The sequence below is a fragment of the Plutella xylostella genome, chromosome 23 (genome assembly GCF_932276165.1).
Source record: "Plutella xylostella chromosome 23, ilPluXylo3.1, whole genome shotgun sequence".
NCBI lineage: Eukaryota > Metazoa > Arthropoda > Insecta > Lepidoptera > Plutellidae > Plutella > Plutella xylostella.
The window spans coordinates 5,063,795-5,086,083 of NC_064003.1; the positions used below are offsets into that span (position 1 = coordinate 5,063,795).

Consider the following 22,289-nt stretch of genomic DNA (forward strand, 5'->3'; position numbering starts at 1 on the left):
TGTGAGATGTGAACCATCATCATTCGCGGCCCAAAATAGCGGGCTTTACGATACTAGCAACTTCAAAGAGTAACGTTAAATGTCGCCTGTCGGTACAGTCGGTAATAAATTCAGATTTTTGGGGCGTCCGATCCCGGGGACCGCCACCTGGCGACTGTCAACGCGACCTGCCAATTTGAATTTGGATTCACCTAATTGGTCGACAGGTTGTTCTAAATATAAATATTTAACGTCCAAAACGGAAATTACGTAACGATCCCGGCGATGTTCGGATATTAAGGTTTGGAATTCCTGGCGTTTTCATGCACGTGAATTCTATTAGGTATTTCGTATAATATGAGATAAGATAGGTAGGTATGTACTTAATTATTTAAGTGTACGGTTCGTAAAATGAATTCTAGGATAGCATAAGTGGATTTAAAAAAAATATACATACATGAATCTTATTATTAGACCGTGCGTGTTTCAATTTTAATGTGACAATTAACCTACCAGTATTATAAGATTCGAGTTACATTCATAGATTTAGGTAAGTACTTACTTATAACTTTTATACATATTATACTTATATCTGTTGGAAGTTAAGCCTACGCCCACGATCCACGATCCACTAGAAACGATATGTTGAGTGCTCGTATAGGAGGATGGGTATCGAAAATGGGAATATCCCCAATTTACGTAACATAAGGTGCCGCGTCATTACAGCCGGGCTACTGCCGGAATAGGTCACCGCCTATTCCTAACCGCTCGTAAAATAACGGGGGTGTATTCTCAAACTCATGAATATGTTAGCTTCGAGTTAACTTTCATAGTTAAAGACTCACCGAACGAGTTGCCACAGGGTGAACTAAGCCTCGCTCTAGGGGGCGCTGTTTACAGTTGTAGTATTAAAAACTTTCACATAAGTATGTGAGGTAAGTTAGTTCTTACCTCTTTTATTGTTTACATAGAATAGTGTGTTACCGCAATTTAGAATTTTATATAACTTGCACTCGTGCTTTTCTGAAAGTAATGGATGAAAACCAAAGTATCATTTCTGTAATTTCTACCTTTTTGTGTGCAATAAAGAATTGCCTATCTATCATTGCGTACTTACATGATTTCATTGCACCAACTTCAACGCACACGTAACTTTCAGTCGTAAAACAGAAATTCTTCGCGCGTAAAATTCAAAAGACATTCATTCTTTAGAGCACTATAAGGAAAACTCCTCCAAGAAGCGGCAGGCAATTCAACCCAATCCGAACGAAGATCCTCGTGTTCAAATATTATATGCTAACGCAGCGATTTGAATGCCTGCCCTGGAACTACTCGGGACGCATATCCGTGAGTAGTTCTGGAGACGCCTTGGGGAGAACCCTTCTCTACACTATGCTAGACGCTTGGATTACGCAACCAACTTATATTGCTGGAATTTACAGCCTTTTTTTTCATTTTCTTATCATATTGGTGTTAACATAAAACTAGTTTTTCACCTTGATACTAATCTTATCAGTGTTAGAACTTCAGAAGATATACTTTTAAAAGGAACAGGTTATACATCACTCGCGGAGGCTCCTTTCCAATGGAAATTTTAAACAAAATAAATCTAGAGTCAGTAATTATCATACAACGTATGACTTCTCAAAGACACCAATAATTGATTAAAAAATTGCGAATGGCGATGCAAAACACAAATCCGGGTTTCCCATAGAACAAAAGGGAATAAATGAAAAGTAGAAATGAGCAAATTACCAGGCGCGTATAACAAGAGGGGAGTCGGCTTAGCCGGCTCGAGAGCAGCGGGTCTCAGCGTCGAGTGCCCAGTAATGAACGTTACACGGACCTCGCCACTTCTCCACACCCCTGTCGGCCTGCTGCTGCCCTAGTACGTTTTCATCAATTATTCATGAGATTTTAATAGTTAGCCGACCTACAAAAAGTTAAATTGCGCAGTAGTGTTACCTCTGTTACCTACACTACTGCGCAATCGCCAAAAAATATTGTAGTAATTTTAATAATAATGGTCAATGCAATACTAATAATATACATATATTATAATAATCAAGAGAAAAATGTGCAGCAAAAACCGTGGCTTCCAACATAATGAGCTCTCCTAAATTATTTCAGTTCCATCTTATAATTTGCGTTATCAGGTTTTCACCAATATCGCTGTATGCTCTGTGTACTTAGCTAATAAGTACATAATCATTTGAAATTGTATGCCTCTTTTTTGTCGTTGTATAAAAGCGTATAATGTGACGTATATTTTAGCCTGGCAACACGGAGCAACCCGCACAAGGATGTTCTTAGTTTAATGAGGCACTCGACATTTTGCATCATTTATTCACACCTCACTATTTGGCTTTCGTGGAGTTGAAGAATGGCTTCACAGGTTGCTTGTTTATGTAACGGAAACTATTATACTTAAAGATAAAATACTGTGTGTAGGTATCTCAAGAATTTAGTTTCCACGGCTGCTTTTTCATAATATGGTCTCTCTAGCCAGGATTAAATTATATTGACCTTTACGTTATTTGCATGATGGCGTTGCTGGTAGATAGGGACAATTTATTTAAAAGCTTGTTTTCCTATCGTCTCTCATTTCAATTAATCTAAACAGATCTACCACACCCGATTTATTTGGGATTGGAATAAAATATGGAGCTATTTAAAGACCAATGTACTTATCTATCCATAGCAATACCTACATATTGGCGCCCAGCGTGGGGCATGATTGTACAACGGAACGTAATATTTTATATAAGCTAGCTGCATTTATAATCTATTATATGATTGATTTCTCCATACACATTTGTGACTGTTTAGGATCATACATTCTATTCGATTATTGTTCAGTCATTAATTTGTATGTAAATTTTTGATTGAAGTCCATTTTATGTAATAAAACGAACTGTGCTGTATAAAACGATAGATATTTATAGGTTTCGTTATTGAACATCACGGCTTTATGCAGTTGCGCATAATTGAAAACAATATTGGCGCCCAACGTGGGACCTGCAAACACAATCCTTTCTATCCAAACAAAGGCCGATAAACAATAATTAATAAATAAAATGTGTACATTTTAGTTTCAATATATTTTAAGATGAATTTCAAATTGTTAGTGTTCCTATGAAGTGAATTGATGTGATTGTTATGTTAGTAAGATGAGTTAATTGAATACTCTGTTTTCAAAACAAGGTTGATTAGATACACTAAATATACTGAGATGTAGCTAATTAGCACTGTACCTTTCAATTCAGGAACTTGTTAGATTTTACATGTTAGTAATGCAGGGGAAATCGTTAAATTGACATGTTGGAACTTTTAAACAATGTACGTATTTGCTCATAACATAACAGAATTATGAATGAATTAGTTATTCAAATTGGAAACATTTGCATAATATAAATTGATTATACATTCATATTAATTATGTCAAAATTTCACTAAATTTGTACGTATGTACTACTGTAAGTTTATGCAAACAACACCTATTTACTTACAAAATTATATGAGTAAATAAATGATTATTTACCACCCAAATCCGATAAAAAAAACAAAGCAATGTGCTATGCTAAACAGCGAGCAAGTACCAGGAATGCATAAAAGTGGAGCAAGTGAAGCTATCTCGTGTAGAGCTCTTTACGGCGTAAGAAGCGAGCGCACGCCGCGGAGTCATGTGAGTGAATGAGGCTGAGGCGACGCGAGGCCGAGCCGTGTTGTTAAAACTCAAGCCGCGTCGAGTCGCGCGCGCTAATTGTGCTCCACGAAGAGGGTGGCGCCACCTAGTGCTCTACACTCCTTGTTTCACAACGAACTTTTGTCTATGTTGACATTGAGTGGATTGTAATGTAACTTTTAAAAGACGCCCCCGTCCGTCTCTTGTTTTTGTGAAGCTAATTGGGGTAATGGAGGTAGACGTGAATCGGAATAGTAAAAGTGTGTTGTAGTTCGTTCAGATGTTTTTTTAATACGCAGGTCTGTTAAATTTCAATGAATCCCGGAAACTACCGGTTTAATGCCCTGCGTAACTTTTCAGAGGAGTAAATCCGGAACCGTCGTAAAATGAAAAGAGCAGTTTCAGTGTCCACTCCCCACGAACATATTGTTACGCGGCGTGATACAAAAACCCGGAGCGACCGATAGCAGAACTAATAAACAGGGTACAAACTACTGCAAGTTTAATCGCCGCTGCGTAAAACGCGGGCGACAAAACCGAAACTCGGATCGAGACCGCAACAAGCGCGCCGAAGTTTAATTCAATCGCTGTGCTCCAGTGAGTGCTGTGAGCCGGTGAGGGAGGCAACTTGCGGCCGAGGGAACATGTGGCCTGCGGGCCGCGGGGCGCGGGGGCGCGGCGGGGGAGGGGGCGCGGGGTGCGCGGGGGGCGGTGTTAATTACTACTCATGCGGCGCGCCACATATCGCGAACTTTGACGCCCGACGCGGGGCGCACTTCGCCGTATTATCTTTTAATGTCAGCTGTGGGAGGTATTCTATGCTTAATCTTGTTTACGAACTTACTTCAATAATAGAAAAAGTTTTGCGGACCCAAAGGGTTGTTTATCACGCGATGGAATATTTTCCGACTAGCCAACATGGCTTAGATGTTTCGATAGTATACCTTCGTATATTTTTACAGAATATATGGCTGCATTTGTAAGCAGAATGCGGCGACATTCCGCCCCGCCTCGTAACCCTCTTTCATTGCTGTTTTCTCATGTAAATTTCACAGATTTCCTCTCCAAACTCGATACATAAGTTAAACAGCGAGCTTGCGTCTTTAAATGTCAAAGGCGACAGACGCATCTTGTCTGAGCTTACATTAGGTAGATATACGATTTAATTGCATTGGTGTTGTGCAATGCCATTTCATTAAAGTAGAGTTAAAACGTTCCTTCAAAATAAACATATATAGGTACAAATAAAACGTGAAGCAGATAGCGTTGATGGCATTTTATTATTGAGACGCGGCTGAACGACATTCATATCCGTCGGTAGACAGCCATCAATAATGTCATCCGCCTCACATTCATGCTCGCATCTTCATTGTCGTATAAAATATTTTATTCGTAAACGTAAACTCGTTGAAAATTGAAACATTTATGTGCTTTTCCGGATCGATTTCGATACCGCGCCCGGCGCCGGTCCATCGACATAAATTGGTATTAGTGCCACCTCTAGTCGCCTTTACGACATCTTGTGCGGACTTATTGCCCGGAGGAACTTCCCCTCGAGCTCGCCAACAAATGGCCAAACACAAGGACAACAACTACCACAAAAATTATTTGGCTGAGAAGGATAAATCAACTTAAACATTAAGAATTTTAGCCCTTATTGCTGTGGAAAGTTCTAATTACAACATAATCAGTTCTCGATAGGTCAATTCGAGACTTTGTCTTACCCCGAGTTCTGCCATAAAGAAGAAGTCTTAAACGATGAAGACGTCGTTAAAGGTGTCGCGAACTTTCCTGAAATTAATTTAACGGAAATTCGGTGAGATACGAAAGAGCGAGTGACTGGGGAAAGTTTCCTTGATAAAAAACATTACTCAAACCGTCGTCGAAGGTTAATTTAGAACTACTAAGAAAGTACCGGTACTTTACGTCTTATAAAAATCTAACTCTAAATTTATCTTATATTTCAACCTTATTAAGTAATTTTATCCATATACCTACTGTCTAACTTTACTTATTGCTGAAAAGAATTGATTGGAATAGTGCTCTAGCAACTTTAAACTACACACACATAAAACTTATAATTAAACCTCTTTTCGCTTCACTATATACTTGGGTAATAATACGTCATTTTAGGATAGGTATAATGTAGAACAGACCGCCGCCGCCGCTTACCAAGTGAACTTCTCTATGAACTGTACACAAATTGAGGTTAGGAAATACGCTCAAGTGTGGGAACTTTCATACGCTATTACAGATACCACCGAGATTCTAACTGGGTTCGGCTTTGGACCGCCTAGGATACCCTATGTTATGAATATAAATCACATCCATTATCTTAGTTTACATTAAATGAGTAATTGCTTTACAACTGTTTGTTAGGGTCGTGTTATGTGTTAGCGAAACCTATTTATTACCGAAACAGTACCCAAGTTTAACGGTTACTATAACAAAGCCTTCATCGATATTTTGGATTTGCATAATTCTGAATTCAGCATCATTCGTACTCACTCACTCTCATATCACATCATGTAAAGTGGCGTGTCAGGTGCCGCGCGGATAACGCTAAACGTTGTAAACGTTACGTCAAATTTACGTCTTCGCCTGTCATCGACTCATCAGCGGCAAATAAATGAAGATGTCGGTGTGAAATTAAGTGAGTTTGTTGAGTGTAAACAGGGATAATCCCGGCTTGACTATGATTAGCATATCGCGGCCGTGGCGGGCCCATCTGCAATTTAAATCAGGTGTTGGGAGCGACGGCCGGCTCCTTGGCTGCGGAATCTCAGATTTGCCACGATTGGATGACTCGGGGTTCGATTTTCTGCTTGTTTGGATTGATTGAATCCGCTCTTTAAATTGACATCGTGCTCTACAAACTGTCTTCTGATTATAATTCCGCTATTGGAATACGAGTCTTCCGATAAGTAGTAATAAGTCTTTAGCAACTAAGACTGTTGTTTCTTCTTATTATCTGCAATCAATCAACGCGCTTTCATTAGAGCAATATTTGAGTTGCGTAAGACAACGCGGCAATCCGAGGCTTCCGAGATGGGGAAACAAAACTAATTTGAGCCGACACCAGCTCACACAACGTTGGGAGTGTGGCGACCGCGTGATTCATCATAACACAAGTTGATTGCCGGCGCAAATATTATGTCTGCAGACGTATCTCCCGGGGCGGTTATTTATCTTGGTACGAATTCTATAGTTGCGGAGATTAGAGCCATCAATCTGCCGAGGCAGTAGCCGCGGAGATACGACCGTCTCTCGGTGCAAGTTATGGGTTTAAGCGTTCTGAGCTGCGGCTTGGATACCTGGGTGCTTGTCTATACTGCACTGTAGGTACATGGTGATAGCTTGGTCGCAAGTTTATTTATCTTGGCGGTAAAAGTTTATTATAACCAACTAAGTATTTATTTATTTCAGATAAGCAATTAGATCCATATATGGTACATGTCAATATAATTTTATTACAACTAGACGGACGTCCGAATGGCGTAGTGGTTAGTGACCCTGACTACTGAGCCGATGGTCCCGGGTTCGATTCCCGGCTGGGGCAGATATTTGTTTAAACACAGATATTTGTTCTCGGGTCTTGGATGTGCCCGTAAAATGGCAATAGGCCCGCCCCCTATTACATTGGGACTAACATAACACTCTGGCGAAAAGTGGGTGCAGCAATGCACCTCTGCCTACCCCGCAAGGGAGTACATTAGTACAAGGCGTGAGTGCGTGTGTGTAAAATTACGTGGAATGATGGCAATTCTAATACGTACGAACACAATTTATCTTTTTTTGGAATTTATTGTTTACCCTTGTATACAAAAGCATTTAACAGCTCCAGACTCTATCACTATCCTACTCTGTGAAGTAGGTAAGTAGTTATATAGTAATACAACGACAGAAATTCTTTATAAATGCCACTGTGACATCTGAAGGCTTATTTATTTCCCGGCAGCAGTCGGCGGCACACATCACTTATATTTGCACCGTGACGCCGCGGCCGCGTCTGGAACGAAGCGCTAGTGAAAAATTGCCCTAAATGTAGACATTCTCCTCCACTAGAGGAATTCTCTCCCGTTTCCTCGGAATAAAGAACCTAGCCGCCCCCACAGAACAAACATTATTTATATCCAACCGCTTCTCTTTATTTGATTTGAATTTCGAAATTCAATTGTGTTCCATTTCCAAACTATCTTCAATGTTAAGTATAGCTAGCTGTTCCCGTTTAGAACAGCTTTGGAGTAACTCCATTATACCTCCCCTGTTACAAAGTTATGAAAGCCTTGTTTAACAAACTTAGATTCGCATTATACTTCTGTCTTATCTTTTCTTCTGTCAAACCTGGCGCAAGTTTGCGGATCCGCTTTAGCTAGTTTACAAACTGCAGAATCCTTTCCAAGTTTCCCGGATTCAATTGGGGTTTGTAAACCTAAACCGTGCGGGAAGTTGGAACCAATCAGGATGTCCTCACCTGGATGCGTATTTGAAATTCAGATGAGATGAGATGAGACAAGTCGGGCCTGGAGGGTTACACTATACTGACGATAAACGAACGAACGAGAGCTTTGCAATCACCACGTTTAATACGTAGAGCCGTGACTAGTGCAGCAGCTCGTAAACTTCGTTTTTCGTCATATAGAGTGACCCCCTGGTACACTCGTCACCCGTGTGTTTGCCTCCACCGACTGTGCTACAATAACACTCGCGGCAATCAATATGTCAATATGTTTATCTTTCTTGGAGCCTCGAGGCGGGTCTATTCGGCTGCCTCTTGGATCGGCATCGGTGCTGGTTTTTCAACCCCTGACCGAGAAAGTAAGGTTTTATAAGTTCAAAATGTATTGTGTAAAATATTTCATAAATTAAAATAATCATTACAGAAACCAAATATTATATTAATTTTTAATCATAAATATATTTCATGTGACTGAATTTTGATAACACGTATCAAAATTTAAACATCAGAAAATTATTGAAATGTTATATCATAATTTTATTAGAGCAATTAGCCGCCAATTCCGAATTTTAAGTAATATTCTTTAAGTGCCTGAATTGATTATAATTTATTATAAAATCAGCCGCCACTTGCGAGTTTAATAATTCGGAAAATTTTAATTGCGAACGTGATTCAAAGAGTCTATTAAAATGATATCAGGAGTCTGAAGTAGTTCCTTAGAAGATAAAATCGCAGAATGAAACGGAAAGTGGGCTGGAGGTGTTGGTAAGACAGGCTTCACGGGCTTCGCTTCAAGGGGAGCTTTCATTTGAAAAAGAGCGAGCTTTCCCCCTGATACTGCGTTTATTAAATAATTTCAAAACTTTCATGAGCGTTTTTGGTTTATTTGAGTGTTCTCGGCATCTTTTATGTTGTGCATTCAACAATACGCTTTTGTTTTTAAATCTTTATGTGTTTATTTTGAAACAACGATGAAAAAGTAATGAGCATCTGACTGTATGTATCTATATATATCATAGATATACGTGTGCCGTAATAATCATAATTCACATTAACTATAATCATTATTTCTGTGACAGTTGTCATCATAATAATGATGGACACTGACCTCGCCCTATTTCAATATTTTAATTTGTCTCTCAAAATCAGTCAACTCAGCTAGGTATATTTAATAGCTGCCATCATTTACTGCTGAATACTATTATAGTGTATAATGATGGTTCAGATAAAGGAGCCATTGTTATTGGAGTGAACAGGCTCGATTAATTATCCATTGAACATAATTTGGGCGTCGGGCGCTGCACTGGACTCGACTCCATCTGTTTATATTATAAGTTGAAATAGCTTATGCAAGCGAGCTTCGCATGACGTTTAAACGGTTTTTCCGTGGGAATTTTAGGATAAAAAATTACCTATAGTATTAAGGAATAATTATTTTTGAAATCGGTTGTGAACCTTACCTTTCGGAGCCTATTGAACACAAACAATAAATCAAACCTTTATAACATAAATATTAAGTAATATACATTAATATTAATAGTACAACGTACACTGTACATAACGTTGATCAGACTATAATTAGAACCAGTGCGATCTAATATTAATTTCAACTCGACAAGATTTGAATAAAGATTCAAAGACAAGATAGAGAACTGTGAATCCAAAGAGTCCGTCCAATCTACGTCCATTTCTAAAGGATCAATCAAGAGTTGTTTATAAAGCCACCGTTATCAATACATCGGCTCGAGTTCTGAATAAGTTAAATCGAATGGCAAACTGTGTTCTGTGCCGACTGTTGGGGAAGTTTGAAGTGCTGAGTCCAGTCCGGGGTGAACACACATGTAGCCATGAAGCCCGTGTGTGCATTGTGCAGTGTGCACCCGACCTGAACAGTGCACTGAATGAGTCGGTATATTGGCGTGGGGAGTCAAATCCGCTGTGGCCTGATTGAAATGAAAACCATGATTTTTGTCGATAAGTGACTGACTGACTGTACGCACATATTTAAATATCTTGATGCGGAGACTAACTATGAAAAATACCTGCTAAATTAAACATTAATAAGTATACATATTTTTATTCAGCTAATAAGATTCTTCAACCTTAATTATTCGAGTATACCTACCAACCAATTTGATTACCTTTTTTAATCATTCCTTTATGTAAAAAGGGCCAGGTAGCCACTTGTTGAATACCGCGATACCAGGAAGTTATTCCATTCATAAACCGTACTTATTTAAATAAATCATGTTTATAATTTAGGCAAGATTTCTTTTTAGTCAATCTCACAATGAAGTATACCTACAAGTTTTTTTTTCTTCCAGTCTAAGTATTTTCTTACGGATTTTCCCCAGTAGAACTTTTTTAAATACTCATGTTGTATGATATAGATGTAGGTGTACCTACAAGTCACAAGACTCACTGACTGACTCACTCTCTCGACTCGCTACGAATCCTTTTATCTTCACTGTGCCCTCGTTTCCATCTCTTTTCTTACTTTCGCCGACATAATATATTTTTAATGAGAAGCGGAGTGCTGGGGCGTCTGCAATTTAGATTAGTCCTTTAATTAAATTAACATTATGATCCCTATCTGCTCCTCTCGAGCAGGTGGTTGACAATATTATTCCGCTGGATCTTTTGAAAGATTTAATTCTGTTTAAGTGCTTAAAATAGTTGAGTTCCCCTGACTCCGCAGTCAGGTAATGAAACAATTTTATATTTCTTTGTGAGATTTTTGATTTTAATTTACGTCGTAATGTAAAGGCTAATGAGGTAAAATTATGAAAATTATGTGATGAGCAATGTCTATAATGTTTACGGGAAAAAAAACTTATTTCACAAGTGTAAAATAAAATAAAAATAAAATCATTTTGTAAAATAATGTTAGTTTGTATGTTATTACTTAAATAGGATTTTATTGAGCGAGGTCCTCTGTTTCTTACTTTACAAAAATTTGAATATAATATATTCGGTAACTTAGGCACAGTCAAATACACATAAACAATCACCATACCTAGTTTGACCCCAAGATATATTCCAAGATAGACTCAAAAAGTTCCTCAAAAGTTAAGTTAAGTTAAGTTGGCCACAAAAAGATAATGTTTATAATAAAGAACCACGAAAGTGACCCACGAGCCGCGAGTGTCAAGTTTATTACAATGAAGTGATTCACTAGATCCAATCAGCGCGCTCCGCTGCCCGCCAAGTGGACGTCTCTACCAGCTTTTTCTTTTTCATTTGTCTTTCGAACGTTGTTTTTTTTATCTATTTTCCTGGCTGCCAGTCTTCGGGCGAAGCAGGTCGACCGAAAAATTAGAAATATCTCTATCGGGGCAATTGTTTACCGATAGACAGCTTATAGAAAATACCATTTTTATTCGAGGTTATTCGACTGATAGCTTTCTTATTTAGTCTTTCAGTCTTCACTTTAATGTACAGTATTATTAAGTTGCGTTGACTAGATAAGTAAATACTCTGCTGCGATGAACTATCCATCACCGCTCGGTCCATTTATAAGGGAAAGTTTGAGAGGTAGTTTATATTGTCAGGTTTTCAGCGTACAGCCGGGGTTTTCTTTGAGCGGTGAAACTTGGTGCTGATAACTCGAAGGCTGCAAAACTTGTGAATTATTGCCTGCGAGATTGACGCCTCGAGAAAAATTGCCCCTTGCGAGGCCGACTCGACTCAATCTTCACATTTTACTATCGGTGAAAGTTGGCGCCACTTATTGATTTGCATATTAAGTGGCTTCTTGCAATATCTGTTCCGTTGTAGAAGAATTCACAATTTTTAGGTACTTACAGGTATTTCAGGATTTATGGAAATCTGAATTTATGTAAATATTTGTATTCTTAAAACATTTAGTTCATATTAGTCATATAAACTGAATAAGTATATTTTTGTTTAGTTTGTATCTTTGTTGCAATACTTATAATAAATATTTAATTTCGAATTGATTTTCTTATCACGTGACCTAAAAAATGCTTTGAACACATTCCTATTGAACGAATGTAGAAATCAGTTATGTTCTTTAATTCAATAGTATAAAGTTATTTATTATTACTGTAGAGCTTGCTCTACGTGTGCTAACAAAGAGCAATTATATTGCGAAAATGAATTAACCAAACACATTAGTTAACACTAAACAAACAGCGATGCCAATTCCATTACCTGACCCGGAAAAAGCAAACTAAAAAAGCCCAGCCCTCAATGGCCCGATGTGTACACTGACCACTTTAGTATCACAGGTCTCATTAAACTGGCTTGGGGGGAAAGTTACTATTCATTCTCTATTCTGTGGAAACCGCCGTGTTGGCATTTCAATCAAGCAGTAATACACGAACAAAGCGCAATGAATGCTCAAAGCAATATTGAATGAAGCGGAAAAAACTAAATCAAAAAATGCACCTCTCATGCAGGTCTCCTTTCTCCTCCATTGTGAAATTTGACCGCGGATACTGTATATTGAATGAAACCTATACCTAGATGGTCTAAAAGAATACCTAAACACAACATATATTCATTCATTTTATAAATAGGTTTTTTTTTTCAAATCCCAGCCAGTTTAGTTCAACGATCCTTTTGTCTAGCAGCGCAAAAATCATACAGCCAAAATTTATGTAAAATCGGCAGTCAACATAGCTCTTATCGCTGTAAAAAATTGCTCGCGTGTTATTCTGGAAAAAAAAGTTTAAAACAAAACGTAGGTAAAGCACACACGGCACTTTCCGCCCGGCCGCGTCCGTGTGTGTCGAACTACGATCGATGGCTTGTGCCCCGACCTCCTTGTATTAGTGTTGCCCAAATTCAGTCTTGGTCTTGCAGTCTTGGTCTTGTTCTTGCGTTTTTGCAAGACCAAGAGCAAGAACAAGACCGCGTATTTTTAGCAAGACCAAGACCAAGACTGACCGTGCAAGACTTGAGCAAGAACAAGACATAGCCTGCAAGACTCTTGCGTCTTGCAGAGCGCTATTTCACTGAGTAGTTAGGTGTAACAGTTCGGTGTATAGGTAAGTACGCTTAGGAATTCTATGAGATGCAAAAAACTGTATCAAAGAAAATGAAAAACTGGACCTATGCGCATTACGACTAATACCATAAACATAGCGAATAAAAAAATATCTATTAAAATCAAAAAGTAAACTTTAATAAATAGTAATAGACTAATAGGTAATTGCAAGACTTGCAAGACTCTTGCTGCAAGACCAAGACCAAGACCAAGACTGGGAGCGCAAGACCAAGACCAAGACCAAGACCAGGTGTATTGGCGCAAGACCAAGACCAAGACCAAGACCAGGTGTATTGGCGCAAGACCAAGAACAAGACTGGCTAAGTCTCGTCTTGTTCTTGCATTTGGGCAACACTACCTTGTATGCTCAAAGAGGTTATTTTACCTTTTAGTTTGTGTTCCTGCATTAGAGAATTGTTTAAAAATAAATATACCTAGTTAAATGTTTCAATACACACAAAGGTTTTGAATTTAAATATGGAAATTAAATATCACTGCGTCTAATGGACATGACTGTGTTAATATATCAGTAATGTTGACAAATACCACTTTTTATGATGGAATTATTCCTAATATTGATCCGGTTTACAAAATATGTATCTACACACATAGGTACATATTTTATAATATTTATTAGAGACGCATCCACATCCGCTACGTAGTGCACCTGGATAATCTGTGTGTATGTATGTTTCGAATGTCTGTATGATAAATCCAGTGCGCCGCGCCCGCCCGCTGGCTCTATATGAAATTCTGCTATCGCTACCCGTAGTTTATATTCGGGAAGATATTATTTTTTATGCATCACTATGTTTTGGTTGGTCATTAAAATGAATTTTTGATATCATCGTCATAGATATTTAATACAATGTTACCTAGTTGGCCTGTGTTATAAAACCGTATGACTATTTTCTTTAACATAAACATTGAATAATCATTCGAAAACAAGGCTTTAATGGAATGTAAATGTATTTGTAGTGAAACTGAAATTACCCGTTTACTGTAAGTAGAAGAAATAAAATTTCCAAACGAAAGAATTCAGAACGAAGAAGCATCGGCCGGATATTTTAATGTTGTTTCCGAAGGAGGTTGCATATAAAACGACATGAGCCATTCTGCTCCGAGTCACAGCCGGCACAATATTGAAATGTAAAATGATATAAAGTTATTTCAAAGATAAAACTGCTGAGGGGAAATGTGAAATACAGTACAGATGGTTTAGTCTTTGGCTTTATATTCCTACATGGTCTATTATTTTTTTTGGGAGACAAATAGTTCGACTGTCAAAGGTCAACATAATTTATGATTTAAATAAAAATAAATACAAATTAGCTTCAAACTCAGGATAAAATAGTTTTGACGATAAAATATTGTACATTTAGGGCATGGTGCGGCCCTTATCCTATTGAGCTATCAGCCAATCAGGTTGTTTAACTTCCCCGCCATTCGGAATTTTAAGCAGCATAATTTGAGACAATTTACTTTTTTGGAGGTCTATTCAAATTTTCCTGCGATTCAGAATCTAGATAAATGTTTACATGTTACGAATGATAAGAAATTACTAATATTACAGGTACTGGCATGAAGTTACATAAAACATAAAAACAGCTATCCATAATATCTGTGGCAATGACAATGCCATTTTGCAGCCAGCTACAGTTGTAGAAGTTGTCGAGCTGGGAAACACTTGAAACTCGCTGCGAACAGCTACAAAAGCTTTTCAGTTTTATAGCAATGATTTAGAGCTGTAGTGAGTAAAGAAAGAGCGTCACTAGCTGTAGCAAGCAACTGCCAAGAAAGTCATTTTCCACCGCAAGTGTCGTTAGCTCGAGTTTATCCAGGGGTTAGGTAAAAATTATCTCATCCGTTATAAGATAGCGGCTTAGGTACTCGTTTTAACTTCAGCGCTGTTCGTATGAAATTTGTATGACTGAAATGGAACTGAACACTCCACGCAACTAATATGAGTACGTATTTTCAATGGCCACTGATCTAGTATGGATTATTGCCCTCGGGGCAAAGTTTATAGTAGGTAGTGTGAATATAGCGGCGTACGTAACACAATCCAATACACAATTGGTTAATTGGAACAGAATAACTGTTATTGTTTTGTAACAACAATGAGTTTTTAATCAACCGCGCAAACTGTGTTGTTTTTTCTTCTTTAAAAGTTTATTCTTTACTTTTTGTAGTATTAAAACGTGCCTTTAGTGACACTAAAGTATATAAGTATAACTGAAGATAGTTGTAAAGTATTCTTATTTTCTCACAACGTGATATTGGAATCCGTATTACCTTTCCATGTGTCACCGTTATTATTTTCAAACCCAGTCGGAAACTCCCCAAAGTTATTTCAAACTTCGTAATAACTTTTCCCAAGTCTATGACTAATAAAGTGGAGAACTACCCTCGTGCATACGGTATAGTACGCAAAAACATATTCAATTATATCATTTATAATATTATATGCTGTGATTTACGTTGAATTATCTCTTAGGTAATAATATTTTATGAAATTTTAATTCTTTAATTTTAATTATTTTAACGTCATAAAATATGAGATACATTCATAGAACAACGCGGACTTAGATGTCTTTGTTTTTGTTGACAGTACCTACGTCATCGTCAGACAGCCAACCAAGTCACAGACAGGTTTATGAGAATTTTATAAGTCCGATAACCGGTTGGAGATGTCGCCCTTTTCTACGATTCTGTCACCCACTTGATTTGATCAAAAGGAAATAAACTCGCCCCGCATTCACGTTTATGAAGGCGGAAAAATTCGATAACATCGAAAAAAAAACCACGACGAACAAACTGCCAAGGAAGTCTATTTGCAAATAAAGATTCTTGTGGAAAAGTGTTATCGCAACGCTTGTTTAACAAACTCATGCACGACTCGCATACCATGAATACTTTTGTAGTGTTAATAAAAAATAACTGACATAAAAAATTGGTGTTACAAAAATATTCCGTGAAATATTATTTTTAAACATAGAGCACAGCTCTCCATACAGACAAAGTGTGCTATCGAAAACCCTCCCTTCAGGCTACAAATATGAAAACATAACTCAAATAGTGGGGCGCTAGGATTGGAGCGCACTCGAGTGTGAAATAGTCGGACACGGTGGGGTATGTTCGAACTGACCGCGCGATTCGACCCCACTGACGTAGGTTCACAGCACACTCCATATATTTCCCACCTCGACCATAATTTATTACATTTCCTAAGCTAAGAAAAGTCGAGAATGTGACCGGGATAAAAGGACTGCAAAGACTATAAAAGGCCCTAGGCATGCTATTACTTAAATTGATATTATTAAAGTTTTTCGAGGCGGGGACGTAAATATATTTGGATAATTAGGTAATAAATGACAAGGGCTACTTAGGTGCACGAGGAAGATACCTAGAGACCTAGCTAGGTAGAGATACATCGTATTTTTTTCTGTCATGGAAAAATATTTTCAAACTCCACAGAGTTGGCCGACGCATTCAGCTGGAAAATGGCCGAACATAAAGAGCCGACGTTTCCGTGGTTCTTCTGTGCAAAAATACCCAAATTCATAACAAATATTGGCCAGGGTTTACGATAAAATGGTTTTATGGGTCAATCGTTGTATCCATTACGAATATTTTGTGCCATTACCGGAATTACATTTTTTATGAGCACTAGTGTTTGTTTTGTCCACATGTGGCGAGCGATTTGGGTGACATAACAAAATTATTAAATTAGCATTATTACGTGCGTGGAAACTAAGTAGACACTGTAATTAAATCGTAAAAAATATAAGGTCATAAGTAATGATGAACTTTTAGTTTGATATTATGTTTGAAGTCACAAGTAAATTAGTGACCGCAAAATAAATGCAGACTCATAAATAAAATGGCGGCCGGTATTGCCAGCCATAAATCTCCATTTCCCTCGCTTGCCAAATCTCACCATTACATAAACCGTCTGTTTTATTTCATTCAATGGACCCACAGAATTAATGCGCTGCACCTCTAAAGATCCTGAAAGAAATAAAAGAACTGGCATTAGGGAAAGATGTTAGTTCCCTATTGTTTCAGCTTGCTAGAAGTGTCGTCATAGTTCTTATTTGCCTTGCTAAAAAATATGTTTCCAACTTTCTAAACTAATTTTATCATTAGGATGATTATTTTCGTTAAAATACTTTATAAAGACGTACACGTACGTTTTACGTTTAAAATAAAACATTATCCAGCGTCACAACTGTGTTATGTTTAACTAATATATATATTGTTGTTCTTTTTCAGGTGCGGACTCTTTTTGTGAGCGGCCTGCCCATGGACGCCAAGCCTCGAGAACTATACCTGTTGTTCCGAGCATATGAGGTGAGTTTTTCAACTTATTACCTACAGTAATTCTAGGAATGTTGCTTGCGGTCCCAATTTATCAATATCCTTCCATCTGAATAACTGTCCCTGCAACAGAATGATTTCAAAACTCGAACCAGAAATGTACACCTCACATTCAGCCAAAGCAATCCATTAAAGGAAACGTCCAAACATTAGCTGCAAAGGAAAATAGAACGGTAGCAGACTAGTCTCTGTCACGCGATTCAGAAAGATCCGAGCTCGGATTACGTGCTCCGTCGTAAATATCGAATGTCATGCCCCGGTTCATAATATTCGGATTGAATCGATTCTGCCGACCGATAAGGGTTTACACTCGATGCTGGTACCGCCGGCACCACAGACATAAAGGTACCTGCGAGTATCGCGTGAAGACAGCGCGCCTGGCACCAATCGGAACCATTTTTGGGAACAAAACTTTCAACTGTTTGGATGAATTTTCTATTGTGACACGGTGATACCTTCCGAGGCAATTTGAAATACAACAGCCATTTAGAGGTCGTTTTTATTACTTTTATGGTGCAATAACGGTTGCAATAGAATTTAATGACACCGTTTCGTCTCCGCAGGGCTACGAGGGATCACTACTGAAAGTGACCAGCAAGAATGGCAAAACAGCATCGGTAAGTTTCGAAATGATGAATTTTAAATAAAAGCCTCGAAAATTTTCAAGATTCTTCGGCTTAGTCTTGCTTTTACGACTTCTGAAGTATCGTATCGATCAAATTCCCTCTCAAAATGAAATTCTTTTAAGACCGAGTATCGCATGTTCCAGAACCGGGACAATCTTATATTATTATTTGGTCGCGACCTAGGAGATGGCCTTAACCTTTAAATTCTTAAATCTTGAGTAGGTTTTCTGATATTTTAAAATAGTAGTTATTTTATTAATAAATAGCAATTTTGTATTAGGTATATAATGTTGAGCGATTTTGTATTATATAATATGGGGAACACAAATCTATAGTTCAAATTACTAATACGATTGGCCCGAAACGTGATGATATGAAACCATCTCCGTCGGGATATTCCATTTATCGGTTACCAACACGTATAGTTTCGGAAGGCACCGTTTGATGTAACGTTTTGTAAACTACATTACAGCCGGTGGGGTTCGTGACGTTCCACACTCGCGCCGGCGCGGAAGCCGCCAAGCAGGACCTTCAGGTTGGTACCTACACATTTAATACTACCCCCCCCCCCTGATGTTGTTACAGACTGACCTCATTTTATAACCACTCAGTAACCAATTGGAACATTCAGCTAGGATTGGAATCGACGCTGAAATTATTTTATTTATACAATTAATGTAAAGAGCAGTGCGCTATTCCGTTAAAAAAACATTCATAACACTCAGTAACAAAATAAACACACTCATGTTAATTAAATAATTGCTTCAAAAGTATTGATACTGACTCATAACAACTACCCACTACAACATCTCCGGAACAGACTGAGATACATGACATAACAACGCTATTGTAAATACAACAAACATATTGTCAAGAGCACGGTGTTACTAAACCTTCTTCTCACCACATGCCACGACACAGCCGATGCGCACTATATAGTTTAATATTCTCATTGTAGACTAGGAATAACATTTTCCTGACTCAAGTAACCGCATCGTAAGTTATGCTAAGCCCATGCACATACGAACGGACCACATCGGGGTCATTGAGTCGCAACAGCAACCCGAGACGTGTGACGATACCGCGCGGCCCGGGCCCGCTGCATGTTCACGGTTTGACAGGTTTCATGTCACTCCCCGAGCACTGTGTTCCGTCACCTAGCAGGCGAGGCGCGGACTCCCCTGAGGCTAACTAAATTCCAAATCAGAATCGAAACCCGAAAGCCTAACCCGTGTTTTTGTACTCCCAAGTCCCACACATGAATGTCACACTTAATCTGTTTGATACAAAAGTTGATGTTTACAATGCAGTATTCTGACCCAATACCACCAATAACGCGGGTCACAGCCTCTACCTAGTGGCCAGTGGCAGGGCCTCTGGGCTCACTTGACTAAAACTGACTCCTCCCAATTTATGCTTTGCTAGTTCAGTATGTAACTGCAATCCACCCTGCAAGCCAGTCATCTAAAATTAAATTATCTCAAACTTCAAACATGCCAAAACATTGGAGCTTAAAAATGCCAAGTGTGACTGGACTGCTGGGTGGGGCGCGTTTCATAGCTGGGCAAGTGTAAACTGGGCATTATATCGGAGCGCCGCACCGCTCGCGGCTGTTCACAGCAGGGTGTCCGGTTCGACCCCGACATGCCGCAAACGATTCGGCTGGAGTTCGCTAAAAGCAACACGAAGGTCAGCAAGCCCAAGCCGGCAGTTGCCACGGCCGCGCCAGCCGCACACCCCGCATTGATGCACCCTCTCACTGGACGTAAGTACCGCCGACGCACACGACCGGCGCTTGCTCGACCCTCAACCCTACACTGTCAATGCCATCGTCCTGCTACAGCGAAGTAAACCACCGACAACAAAGCTTACTTCTAAAATAGTCTGCTTCTAAAGTCCATGGCTTTTAGACTACTGTCCTGATCGCTGAAGCAAGACGATTTATCCGTTATCCCTTACCGTGGTATACAAACCTACACCCTCTAACAGTCGAGCAAACGCCGCGGTCAAGTATCTCTGATCGCTTACACTAAACACGCTAAGCCTAGCTCCGCGAAGCTATATACTCTGTCGGGTTTTCTTTCACAATTGACTTCGTACATGTTTTCATGATTAATGCTCTCATTGGAACATGTTGCACTGTAAATACATGACGAGTTTGGCTACACGAGACATGACAGCTGATTGTTTAAGGGTGTTGTGTTAAAGGAGTTTGTTCTGCAGACTTAGCGTCGCCATTCTTCCCCGGAGGAGGGGAGTTGTGGCACCACCCGCTGGCGTACGGGGGCGAGCTGCCGACGCTGTCGCACGGGCTGGTGCACCCCGCCATCCACCCACAGATGGCTCCCGTGCGTTCTTATCTTTGACTAGCTGCCGCCGATAGGCACCACCACGTAAGTTATCAATGATGTTTATAATATCCTTAACTTCCATAAGTTGACATACCCATATGGGCTATGCCTGGATCTGGATACTGGTATTCTATGCTGCTTTTGTTAAAACATAAGTATGCTAATGTGAGCAGGCCCAAGAAAGGGATAAGTGGAAAGTTCTAGGAGAGACCTTTGCCCAGCAGTGGGACACTAGAGGTTGAGGAAAAAAAAAGTATGCTAAAGATTACCAAGGGTCATTATGACGTAATGACAAAGTGATAAATCAGGAGACTCCAAGAAACTGTAGTCTGCAGTCATGTCTTTGCTAGAAAATGCGGTGAAATACTTTCTTTCCGGACATACAAACCTTCAAAGATCTCTACAAAGTCTTGAATTTCCTACGTGTTTGTGTCCACAGACCCCCCTGACGCTAGGAGCGTGCGTCCTGCCGGCGCCGGCGCTGGGCTCGCCCGGGGCCGCCGGCCCGCCCCCCGCGCACCCCGGCCACCCCTCGCACGCCGCGCACCCCGCGCCCCCCTGCTCCACCCTCTTCGTCGCCAATCTCGGCCAGTTCGTCTCTGAGCACGAACTCAAGGAGATATTCAGCAGGTTGGTACTGATTGTATTGAAGTAGATGAGAAATAAATGCATGGTCCACATGAATAAAGTTATACGTGTTAAATTGGAATCAAAAGGAATTATTTTGTTAGGTCTAATGAGACAGAAGATACTTATGCAAAAATTATGATACGACTTAATTTGCTGTGCATGTCGCACCGTACGTCACGGAAATGTGGTCTATGTGTATTGTTAACTTTTGTTTTAATCAATTTATTATTTGTGTTTTTTGTTTCATCTCTCACAAACAATTTCATGACGTGACCTACTTCATTTCTGTGTTCTGAATGTGTTTGCTGTAAATTGTTTGTGTGAGATCTACCAGCCTGCACCCGTACCACTCGAGCATGAACTCAATATCACTTGTACTACACGACATTATGTCTATCACATACTTAGTTCAGTAAAAGCACAACAACAGTACAATTTATCGTTTAAACCAACAAAGCACTCATTTTAGTAACCAGATTAGGTAAATGTCTCTGAGCCCGACAAACGCTGCACTCTTTTTATTTCCTCTTAATCTTTAACGGAAATTTACTTGCCCACTTCAGGAGCGATTAGAGAAACATCAAATAGAATTTCCATCAGAATCACATTATCATAAAATCGATTGCGATTCGCCCGACTCTACGTCTTTATGGATGTGGATTATCTGGTTTAGAGGGGAAAGAATTCAACAAATGATCGTGGTAGGGAGGTTAGGCGACACACTGACACATGCGCGTGGAGGTACGGGGTCGGGCAGAGTGTAATGTGGTGGGTGGCAGCTGCCCCGGGTTCTCGCGGCTGCGGCTGCTGGCGGGCGGCGCGGGCGGCTCGGCGGCTCCCGTCGCCTTCGTAGACTTCGCCAGCGCCACGGACGCGGGCGCTGCGCTGTCGCGCCTGCAGGGCGCCCTGCTCCTCAGCTCGGAGGGCGCCATCCATCTCGAATACGCCCGGCACAAGATGGCGCACAACGGCTGGATTCTCGCGCACGAAGTATGCACGCGATTTTATTTCCGACCGAACGTTGACACAACACAGATGTGTGGTAGATTTAAATTGATGCGTTCGTCTGTGTTTTGTCAACCTTGTGCTTTTGCATCATATTCTTAAATTAAATTAAATAATCGAGCTAGAAAATGATACAAGGGAACATTCTGTTTTGGTTTGTTAC

The 22,289-nt window shown here is 39.6% G+C and overlaps 1 protein-coding gene across 1 annotated transcript in view; it reads left to right on the forward strand.

Moving 5' to 3' along the window:
- The window catches only part of LOC105386436 (protein couch potato), a 150,552-nt gene that overhangs the window by 124,073 nt on the left and 4,190 nt on the right, over positions 1–22,289 (forward strand). The window contains exons 3-9 of the mRNA XM_038113268.2: positions 17,410–17,487; positions 18,078–18,131; positions 18,613–18,675; positions 19,761–19,905; positions 20,364–20,488; positions 20,931–21,121; positions 21,901–22,111. Coding sequence (XP_037969196.1) covers positions 17,410–17,487; positions 18,078–18,131; positions 18,613–18,675; positions 19,761–19,905; positions 20,364–20,488; positions 20,931–21,121; positions 21,901–22,111 — 867 coding nt within the window. The remainder of the gene's footprint in view (positions 1–17,409; positions 17,488–18,077; positions 18,132–18,612; positions 18,676–19,760; positions 19,906–20,363; positions 20,489–20,930; positions 21,122–21,900; positions 22,112–22,289) is intronic.